This window comes from Arachis hypogaea, chromosome 14, assembly GCF_003086295.3.
Source record: "Arachis hypogaea cultivar Tifrunner chromosome 14, arahy.Tifrunner.gnm2.J5K5, whole genome shotgun sequence".
Lineage (NCBI taxonomy): Eukaryota > Viridiplantae > Streptophyta > Magnoliopsida > Fabales > Fabaceae > Arachis > Arachis hypogaea.
In genome coordinates, this window is record NC_092049.1 from 134,031,310 (window position 1) to 134,042,719 (window position 11,410).

Consider the following 11,410-nt stretch of genomic DNA (forward strand, 5'->3'; position numbering starts at 1 on the left):
TTGCCTAAAAGTGCCAGATTTTGGATTCTGAGATCTTTAAATCCAAGACCTCCTTTTTTTCGTGGGCGAGTCATAGTGTCCCAGCTAATCCAAGCCATCCGCCTTTCAGAACCTTTTTGTCCCCACCAGAACTGAGAAAGTAGAGAATGAATTTCCGAAATTAAACCATCAGGCAACTTGAAGCAAGACAATGTATAAATAGGAATAGCTTCTCCCACTGCCTTAAGCAATATGTGTCTACCACCTGACGAAAGAAGATTACGCTTCCACCCTTGGATTCTTTTTCGAATCTTTTCTTTGATCATACTAAAAGAAGCCTTTTTCGATTTAGAGACTGTAGAAGGCAAACCAAGGTATTTATCTTGAGCCCCAATATGATTAATATTCATAGAGTTAGCCAGTAGTGTACGAGTAGTGGACGGAGTGTTGTGGCTAAAGAATGCAGCAGATTTATTAAGATTTACCCTCTGGCCACTGATACTTTCATAAGAATTCAATAAATGTAGGATATTTGAACATGCTTCAGGATTAGCCTTACAGAATAAGATGGAATCATCAGCAAACAGGAGGTGGTTGACCTTGGGACATCGCCTATGTATCTGAAGTCCCTGAATTAGTCTGTTTTGTTCTGCCTTGTGTAGCAAGAAGGAGAGACCTTCTGCACAGAAAAGAAAAAGATAGGGGGATAGAGGATCTCCTTGTCGAATACCTCTATTTGGTTTGAAGAAACCATAAGGTTGTCCTTCCACAATAACAAAATAAGAAACAGTTGTCACTAATTCTCGAATCCACATGATCCATCGGGAGTCAAAACCAAACTTCTCCAATATAAACCAAAGAAAGTGTCATTCCACCCTATCATATGCCTTACTCATATCTAATTTTAGCGTCATTTCATTTTCGAGACCCCTTTTTTTGTTCTTCAAGTAATGCATACACTCGTGAGCAATTAGGATATTATCAGAGATTAATCTGCCTTTAATAAAAGCACTCTGCGTAGGGCTAATTAGTCTATTCATCATACCCTGAAGCCTATGTACAAATACTTTGGAGATAATCTTGTAAAAGACTGAAGATAGGCTTATTGGTCTTACCTGAGTCATATCTTTAGCATCAGAAATCTTGGGAATAAGACAGATCTGAGTGTGGTTAAAACCCTTCAAGATTCTGCCCCCAGAAAAGAAGCTCTTAACTGCTCGAAACATATCACCACTAAGTATGTTCCAGAAGCTTTGAAAAAATTTTGCTGTCATACCATCATCTCCTGGAGCACTTTGAGGATGAATGCTAAATGTTGCGCATTTCACTTCCTCCATAGTCACTGGTCTTTGAAGCCTACGGTTCATGTGAGCTGTAACCTTAGGTTCAAAATCAGTAAACAGAGGTTCAGGATTCTCATGACAAGTGGAAGAAAAGATGTCCTTGAAATAAGATTCAGCCACAGAAGCAATACCAGCATTTGAAGTAGCCACTTCACCATCACTGCCAGTTAGTTGCCAAATTCTATTCCTTCGGGTTCGATTTCTAAATTTCTGATGGAAGAAAGCTGTATTCTGATCACCAGATTTGAGCCATTTGACTCTAGACTTATCTTTCCAATAAGATTCCTCATTTTGCAATGCTTTTTCAAGTTTGTCCTCTATTTCTGAAATGATGTCGCCTCCATGAATTCTTGCTAAACGAAGTTCCTCTAATTCCGACTGTAGTAAATCAATCTCCACCTTCGAATTAGATCTGTGTTCTTGCTGCCATCTGACAATCTTATGCCGACAACGCTTTATTTTTTGAGCTAGGATATACATGGCTGAACCATCAATCTGTTCATGCCAAACCTCTCTAACAATCTGCCTTATTTCATCATTGGAACACCATCTTTCTTGGAATTTGAATCGGCGTTTAGATATCTCAGTTCTCGGATTAGAGTCTAAGAGAAGAGGGGCGTGATCCAAGCCTGATTCTGATAGTCTAAGAACTGTTGCATTGGGATAGAGTTGCTGCCAATCAACCCTTACTAGGAATCGGTCCAGTCTTTCCTGTATCAACTCATCACCCCTCCATCTATTTGACCAAGTGAATGGTCTTCCGACCATACCAATATCAATCAAGGAATTATCATCAATAAAACTATTAAAGGTTTCAATAGAAGAAGGAGATTTAGCACCCCCACCTTCTTTCTCCAATTGATTAGAAATGGCATTAAAATCCCCCATTAACACAACCTTACCATCGAACTGTTGGGTGACTGAAGTTAATTCAGCAAATTGAGTCATTCTATGTTGATCATTTGAACTGAGATAAACACCTAGAACACCATAGGGATCATTAGAACCAGCTGTCAGAACTGATGCCGCAATGAAAAATCTACCATGCTGTAAAATCTGAACAATACAACCATCCCTCCTTGCCATTGCCAAACCCCCTGATAATCCATCCGGATCCACAATAAACCATTCCTTGAAACCACAAGATCTTAGTTTTCCTTCAACTTGTCAAGATTGATTTTTTGTTTCACAAATAAAACCAACCTCGGGGGAGTAGGATTTGCAAATCCCTTTAAGATTGTGGATTGTCAGGGGTCTCCCCAAACCCCGACAATTCCACGAGAGCAGTTTCATATTTCTCTGGGTGTCACTTGAAGGCTGGCACCTTCCACCGTCATAGCAATTATATGAGGGTTCTGAGTCTCTGATTTGTTGCCCATGGTGTAGAGAAAATCAGAATTGGTATTCAATGATTCCAAAGAGAAATACGATATATGGAATGAGTGAATAAGAAAACGGAATGAATTAAAAGAGGAATGAATTGGGAGAGAAAACGAAAATTAGGAAGCTAAGTGGAAAAGAAATTAAGAAAAGAAAGTAGAAGAAGATGGAAAAGGGTTTGACGAAGAAAAGACAAAGAAAGGTGTAACCATGAAGGCGGCGCAGTGAAACCCTAGCAGAGCGTCGGGCGCTAGATGAGGAGTACGTACTCCCACTGAAAATTTAGAGTAAAGTGACAATTAGATTTTCGAAGATGTTAACTTTGGAGTAATTAATTTTTGAAGAAAAAAAGTACCAATTAGGTCCTCTATTATAACAAATAGTGGACATGTATGTCCTTCTGTCAATGAATAGTACCAAACGAAATCGAATTGTCCATATATTTCGTTATTTATAGTGGTGCATGTTTCGTCATTGTCACATGAGCAAAAAAACAATATAATTTTGAACAGTGAAGCATTTATTATTTTTTGAGTTTTCATATACCATTTATCAGTTGCTCTCTATTTATCACAAATCCTATCAAAACAAGTGAAATTTCGTTCTAAAAATTGTTATTTATATGACTATCTTTCATAGATAGACATGTCAAAGTAATTAACAATACATATACGCATCACCATTAAGTTTTAGTTGATAAATTGATAAAAGGACATCATATGTTTGCTATTTGAAGGATCAAATTGATACTTTTTTTTAGAGACTAATTAGTTTGAAATCGAAATCTTCAAAAATTTAATTGTCACTTTACTCTTAAATTTAATATGTATTAATATTATAAAAAAATTTCGATAATTTTTGAAGTAATAAATTTTAAAATTAATTACTTTTACTAATATAATAATACACAATTAAATAATTAATTATTTGTATAAATTTTTTTACATTACATAAAAATTATATTCTTATTTATTTATCGTTCTAAATCCTCTTTTTAAGTGCTTTTTCTAAAACTTTTAATTACATAAAAAGACAAATAAATTTTTAAAAATTTATACTTAAAAGACAAATAAATTTTTAAAACTTTTATATTTTGGATAGATCAATTCTTTAAAAAAATACTAATAAAATTTTTTAAATTAATAGATATAGACACATCTTTAAATTAATTTTTATAATTAAAATAAAAAATTTTAATTTAAAATAATTTATTTATATTTATTATTTTAAAATATTTTATTAATATTTTTTAAATATTAATAAGTACGAAATATAAATGATCAGAAATTTATTTACCATTTTACTCAAAATAAAAAGTGGGCGTTGTCTTGTAGTTTCGGGGTTTTTTTTTTTCATATATATTTTTTAATTTCACCAAAAAAAAAAAAAAAAAAAAACCGGGGCGCTGTTTCGAGAAGATCGTGGCTAACACGAGAAATGGGGCAAGAAAGACAGCGAGCATGTTCCCTTAAATATATAGCCACCCTTTTCCCCTAATTTTCGTGTTCTACTTTACTTGTCTCGCCGTGTTCTGGAACCTTCCTTCATTCATTCATTCTCTTCTGCTCTGTATCTCCCACAATGGCGTCTTTCTCGGAAGCTCCCCCCGGCGACTCCAAGGCCGGCGAGAAGATCTTCAAGACCAAGTGCGCTCAGTGCCATACCGTCGACAAAGGCGCCGGCCACAAACAAGGTATTTACTATTTTACCCTTCAGATCTGTGCCTCTCTTGCTTGCTTAGTTGAGCTGGTTTCTGTTAGTCAGTTAGTTATGCTGTTTCTTTTTCTGTTTCGTGTCGGATAATGCCGTTATTCACAACTGCTTTCTCTCTCTCAGGACCGAATCTGAACGGTTTGTTTGGGAGGCAGTCTGGGACTACACCAGGGTACTCTTATTCCGCCGCTAACAAGAACATGGCTGTTATTTGGGAGGAGAACACTCTCTATGATTACTTGCTTAACCCCAAGAAGGTACTATAGCACTTACCAATTGCAATTACCCTAAGATCATGCTGCTATTATTGTTATTGTTGTGCATTATTAGTGGTCTTAAATTATGGTTGTAACTTCGATTATCTTGTATTTCAAATCCTCGCTTTTCAAAGATATTAAGATTGTTCATAAATGTAGGACATTCTTTAGAGCTAGCGTTGGGGATTGAATTAGGTCCACTCAATTTTAATACGGATTCTAATACATGTCTGATCCAATCTAGTTAGAGTCCGTCAGATTCTGATCTAATTTTTGTTCATGCAAACTTCATGCTCCAGATGTTCATACCTTCCGGAGTGTCAGCATCCCTCGCCGCTTGAGCTAGATTGCAATTTGATTTTTATTTAATGTGATCTAGAGTAATCATTATGAAAAATATTACGTGCACAGAAAAAATTAGCTACCAAATTGGTCACCGTGTATTTGTGGATGAATATGAGTTGTTTAACTCATTTTCAATGTGTATTTTGTAGTTCAATATATATTATATATGGGTGGCTTATTTGGTAGCTAATTTTTTTGATACACGTAGCATGGTTGAATCATTATTTACAAGCTACAAAGCTTGAAGTTGTGGTCAATAGAAGTCAAATCTAGATATTTTTTTTCCAGCAATGCTACATAGCATGAAGTTGTGGACTTGTGGATTGCAATTTGATTTTTATCTGATGCGATTTAGAGTAATCATTTACAAGCTAATATATTTTGGGAACCAACAATTATGTAGTTGACTAGTTGGATCTTTTCTATAGGAACCATTGTAACTAAGCTCTATGCCAATGTTGCAATTCCCATATTGGATGTGTTGCTGATTTCTGTTTCTATTTATTCTCTTGTGCAGTATATTCCTGGAACAAAGATGGTCTTCCCTGGTCTTAAGAAGCCCAAGGATCGTGCTGATCTTATCGCATATCTGAAAGAATCCACTTCGCAATGATTAAGCTATCATATACTCAGTTTTGCAATGTGATTTTGAAGTTTCGGACATTTAAATTCAGCGGTGCAGTAAGTACTGTATCTGGCAAATAAAGTAGACTTAAATTTGTTTTCGCAATGCTATTTTATTCGGATTGCATTGCTTCTCAAGAGGCTGCAAATTAGCTATTGAAAGTTGAAACAATATTATTAATATGTTGTGGTAATTGGTAAACTTGAAGAGCACAATTCATACTTTCTTCGTCAGTACGAGTGAATTGATTATTCTTGTTACTCTCTTGTAGACTTGTGGCTTTGGATTTTTAATTGCTTAGTTGTATGTACAAAGTTGTTAGTCTTGGTTTGTGGAAGTAGAATTTAGGGTTTTATTTTAGGCACACTTTTATTTTCAGTATTTTTGGTGTTTGAATATTTAGTGAAAGAAAAACTAAAAATAATGAAAACAACAAAATTTTATTTTCTTGGTATGGAAAATAATTTTAATCCTTATAGGCAGAGGCCGGAGAGACTAGAAATACCATAGATGAAGAATTAAAGAGAATTTTTATATGGCATGATATATTTTCATGGGAAAATGTGACAAATTTTTTATATTAAGATGGGAAATGTTTTTTTCATGGAGGAATATTTTGATGTAAATTATAGAACAGCCTTTGGAAATTCCATGTCGTCTCTGTGGTTTAGTTAAGCCAATATTCTTCGATTTTTTTTTTTCTTCTCTTTTTCTTTGACGTGAATATTCTTTCTCGTCAAGAAGAATATTTTGTGTTGAGTCGTAACCGAATCGAAATCGAGTATGCGTTGGAAATTTTCTATGCGTTGGGGAGTATAGTGCGCGTTGTCCGCTGTATTTATTTATTTATTTATTTTAATAGTTTTATATGATTTTAGTAATTACAATTTATCATAGGGAAATAGGCCTTGAAATGACGATAGAAGACTAGAAGTCTTCAAGTAATATTTTCAAACAAATTAAATGGTATTAATTTAAGTCACTCTATATGACGCAATATTATTCAATGTGACACCCCATGAATATTCCAAAAGCTAGGGTGAAAATCTTGGCCGGCACTGAATTTGATTCTAAACATTTAAGTAATTAACATTTTGATAATTCTAGAGTGAATACCCCATCCGGCCCCTGACAATTATCTCGAAAGGACAACGAGGCCCCCAAGAAAAAAAAACACCCAATCCGGCCCCTGATAAATTTTTTTTGGGACAGATTAGCCCCTATGCCAAAAAAAATAACATTTATTTTTTTTTGGCACAGGGGCCTCGTTGTCCTTTCGAAGTAATTGTCAGGGGTCGGGTTGGGTTTAATTTTTTTGTCAGGGGCCGGATTGGGGTTTTTTTTTTGTCAGGGGCCTCGTTGTCTTTCGAGGTAATTGTCAGGGGCTGATTTGAGTTTTTCTCATAATTTCTATGATAGGGAGGTATTTGTGTGAAGAAAATAAAGAGTAGTGTGTATAATTTATTTTAAAAAATTAATAAAAAAATTACATATTTTTTTAGAAAAGTATTTAACTATTTATAAAAGTAAATTTTCATCTTTTTATTATTTTTTTTACCATGGTTTGTACCTAACATTTTTTTATTTTTATTTTTGATTATATAGTATGTTTTACATCTTTTATTCTTTTCCCCCTATTTCACCTCAAGCTCAAAGTGCAAAAGAAAAATGTACTATGAATGCATTTGCACAAGCGTTACATGAAAATTTACTCACGAATATGAAAACTATAAATAACTGAAATAATAATGATGTATAAAACTTATAGTTATCAAAACTAAACCGATAATTGATCCGGTTATAGTTCTGGGATATTGAGTTATCTATTCAATTATAGGTTATTAGAGACTCGATTATAATTAAATATGATCAAATATTATTTTTTTAGATTAGGGACTTCTTGATTCTACCTTGGAAGCAAAAAATTAGAGAAGAGGAATGGCAAATGTTTATTAAGGAAAGGCAATATAATGCACTATATCAAAGGAAGATTTCCACCCATAATATCTTAAGATTGGGGTTAAAAAATTACACTGTCATCCATGATTTGATTATACATAATTTTATAAATTGATGTTTCAATATTGATTTCAAACAACTACACCTAGATCACAAAAACCTTTATATAACATGAGTTTATTTTTAGGACCACATAGTAAGATATACTTACATATTAAAATTGATTACACATCCTACTTTATATCTCACAACACCATTTTCAATCCTTTCCTCCCTCTTTAGCCACAATAAGCTCCTCTAAGTTATCAGCATAACCAGTATCAGTAGGTACCAAAATCTCATCCTCTGTTGTAAAATTATATTTACTTCCAATGGCTCTTAGAAACTGGTAAACTTCGAACAAAGTTGGCCTCTCCTTTGAGGTTGCTACAACACAGTTGCATGCAACCTTTAGGAATTGGAAAAGCTCATCATCGGCTCCCTGCCCGGTTAGGGATTTGTCAATGGCATCATGGAGTTGTGAGTTACTTGAGAGCTGCTGAATCCATTCTACCAAGCTTCCTTTGAAAGTTTCCGGAGCTTTCGCCACGTGAGTAGGTTTTTCGCCTGTTACCAACTCAAGAAGTACAACACCAAAGCTATAAACATCACCCTTAGGCGTGGCTACCAAAGTTCTTGTGTACTCAGGAGCAACATAGCCTAAATCCCCAAACTCACCATTCACAAAAGTACTCAAATGCGTGTCGATGGGGTTCATCAGTCTAGCCAGGCCAAAATCGGAAATTTTCGGCTCAAAATCCGCATCCAACAAGATGCACTTAGAGCTTATGTTTCGGTGTATGATCCGGGGATTGCAGTTGTGATGAAGCCATGCTAATCCTTTGGCTGCTCCAATTGCAATTTTGAGCCTTAAAGACCACTCCATGGTGCTCTCATCGGCTCGATGATGTAATTGATCATGGAGGGTGCCATTTGGCATATTTTTATAGACCAAAAGCCTCTCCTTTTTGGCAGAACAAAAGCCTAAGAGGGGAACCAAGTTCCGGTGCTGGACTGCCCCTAGCGTAGCCATCTCAGATTTAAATTCTTTCTCTGAGTGTTGAGATTGTTGCAATCTCTTCACCATGAGTGATGTGCCATCATCAAGAACAGCTTTGTAAATGGTTCCAGTTCTTCCTGTCCCAATAATGTTGCTTTTGCTGAAGTCATTTGTAGCCTTCATGAGATCACTCAATTTAACTTTTGTAAGTGTCTTCTCAAACATAGAAACCTGATATCCAATTCGGCATAGTTAGACACAATACTTTGAAGTTCAAATTTTACACAAACTAAGGGCTAATTTAGATTCTATTTTTAATATTTTGAGAAGGAAATAGAAAAAATAAAAAAGTTTTATAGTAACATCAAATCATGCATTGTGAAATTAGGATAAGTGTTTGATCAACTATATATCAATAGTATCTCAAAAGTCATACAAATTTTCCCAAAAATCAGGCATCAGAAACTATTCTCATCTGTCCAAATATCTAATATAAAAAATGTAGCATTGCTGGTTCTGGTGTATAAATGTGTAAAGATCCATTATCTGTTATAAAACATTAAGATTGAAAACATTTTAAGATTGTAAATATTATCAAACAAGATAATTTCTCAATGAAGATGTTAAGCTAGGAGTCAATGCTTATTGAAAAAGTTTCCATAATAACAAGTTTCTGTTGTAATAAGCCATCATCAACATGGCATACCTTTATTTGTTTGGTACCCTTTATACTCTTTGCCCATTTGTTTCCTTCAGGGTCCTCTTCCTTCTTCCTGATAGAAACACGGCGCACATAGAAGAACATTGCAACACCAACCACCAATGCAGCAAAACTCACGCCACCAACGGCTGCTCCAGCTATAACAGCAGTGTTGCTGTTGGAAGGGTTACTCTGGCAAAAATCCAAAGGAGGGCCACAGAGGCCTGGATTATTCGCGAAGCTCTCGGCAGTCACTACACCTTTCTTAAACCCCGGAACTTGCCCAGTCAAAAGATTATTGGACACACTAAATGACTTAAGCCTCGGAAGCTGACCTATTTGCACGGGAATTTGACCGGTGAGCCTGTTTTGGTCAAGTTTGAGGTCATTAAGGAAGCTACAATTAGCAAGCGAAGCAGGTATCTCACCATCAAAATCATTCGACGACAGATCAAGTTTTGTCACCCAATTAATAATAGTAGATATATCCTCCGGAATGGGCTGAGAAAGCTTGTTGTTCGAAAGATCTAGCCCTGTTAAGCTCGAGCAATTCACAAGGCCTCGAGGGAATGACCCTTTCAGTCCCATGTTCGATAACTTGATATTCAAGACTCTGTTCTCATCAGGATGCCAACACTCAACCCCGGTGAACCTGCAGATAAACCCTTCTGTTTTGTTGTTGAAATCCCATGACTGTAAATAGTGATCCGGGTCACGCAGCGAAGCTTTAATACTCCTCAAGCAGAAGATATCAGTAACAGTACCATGTATCTTGCCACAACTAATAAGCAGCAAGAAACAAACAGCTAGAACAACAACACAACCACGTCCACCGAAAATTCGGCTACTCGAAACCATCCTTACCGAGATCACAAACAAAAAATCCAAGAAGAAACTATCCAAGTACCTCAGTAGGATTGGTATCTAAAGCAACCCACAGCAGAATCCATAACACTTCAGTCCTCCTATGAACACACTCTGAAGCATATTCAACAAAAAACAAAACTCAATTTAGCAATTCATACAAACCAAACCAAACCAAACAAAAACTGAAAATTTCAAAGGCAGCATTTTTATCTTTTACACCAGAATTCAGAGCCTACACCAAAGGCTAATCCACATATATGAATAAGAAAAACAGTAAAAAATAAATAAAAATCATGAGAAACCTAGTAAAGTTAACCTTGATACCAATCAACAGAAGCATACAAATCAAGGAAACAAGATTGGAAATCACATGAATTCTGCTTAGAGGCACACAAATACCATCACCAATACCTCATCTCAGCTATTGGAAGACCCAACTCAGGAAACATCATGGAAAAACCACTCATCAGAGAAGAAAGGGAAAAACACCAAAATCACAGTGAAATGATGAGTACATAACATAAAGGTTTGAACTTTGAACAAACCCAGCAAAGAAAAAAGGCAGGAAAAACAGAGAATGAGTAATAGCAATGGTAGGGAAGAGAGATTGTGTTGCTCACATTGGGAAATAGTGAAGAGAATAGAAGAGAGAAACCGAAACCGAGTCAATTCAAGAAGAACACGGCAAATGTAGTGATTTTGAGAGAAGACTAAGACTTGAGACTGTGTTGAAGAAAAGGGAAGACTTAATTACAATACAAAGTTTCTTTCTTTGACTATGTGACTCCCTTTTGCCGATAATAAAGGGCCAGCATTGTCCCTAAAGAAACTCTGAATGTGACATCATTTTTTATTTTTATTTTTATTTTTTTCCCCTTCTAATTTCTTTCAAGTAAGACAGCAGATAGAGTAATTTAGCATTTGTTAATGTAACCGTAATTTGTTTAAGGGAAGAAAAGTGTTTAGTGTATAGATTTCTTTGTAATTTTAGTTAACCTTTTTTACTTTTTTTTTATAAATATCTTCTAAAACTTTTTAAAAGCAATTTTTTAATTAAAAAATTAATTATTTGATTACATAAAAAAAACCAAAAAATATATACGAAGTTGTTAAATGGACAACTTATATAAATATTTTTTTAAATTTTACGTTTTAATGTTACTAGCTTAAAGTGAAGAACTTTTGCATGTAATAAGCATTGTG

At 35.1% G+C, this 11,410-nt stretch overlaps 2 protein-coding genes across 3 annotated transcripts; one reads left to right on the forward strand and one right to left on the reverse strand.

Annotated features, from left to right (window-relative positions):
- The first annotated feature begins 4,004 nt into the window (after nucleotides 1-4,004).
- On the forward strand, nucleotides 4,005-5,902 carry LOC112744316 (cytochrome c). Its single transcript, XM_025793898.2, has 3 exons — nucleotides 4,005-4,395; nucleotides 4,539-4,672; nucleotides 5,535-5,902. Exons 1-3 carry the CDS (start codon nucleotides 4,284-4,286, stop codon nucleotides 5,628-5,630), a joined length of 342 nt encoding a protein of 113 aa, XP_025649683.1. The 5' UTR covers nucleotides 4,005-4,283; the 3' UTR covers nucleotides 5,631-5,902.
- A 1,665-nt stretch (nucleotides 5,903-7,567) lies between these two features.
- Nucleotides 7,568-11,003, reverse strand: LOC112744317 (probably inactive leucine-rich repeat receptor-like protein kinase At5g48380). Of its 2 annotated transcripts, none has more exons than XM_025793899.3 (3): nucleotides 10,828-11,003; nucleotides 9,347-10,318; nucleotides 7,568-8,871 (listed from the first exon to the last, which is right to left on the reverse strand). In XM_025793899.3, the coding sequence occupies exons 2-3, from the start codon at nucleotides 10,196-10,198 to the stop codon at nucleotides 7,861-7,863; spliced, it is 1,863 nt and encodes a 620-aa protein (XP_025649684.1). In that variant the 5' UTR covers nucleotides 10,199-10,318; nucleotides 10,828-11,003; the 3' UTR covers nucleotides 7,568-7,860. The 2 variants fall into 2 exon arrangements, with proteins under 2 accessions (XP_025649684.1, XP_025649685.1); XM_025793900.3 differs by having other exon boundaries at nucleotides 10,619-10,981.
- Nucleotides 11,004-11,410: the final 407 nt, after the last annotated feature.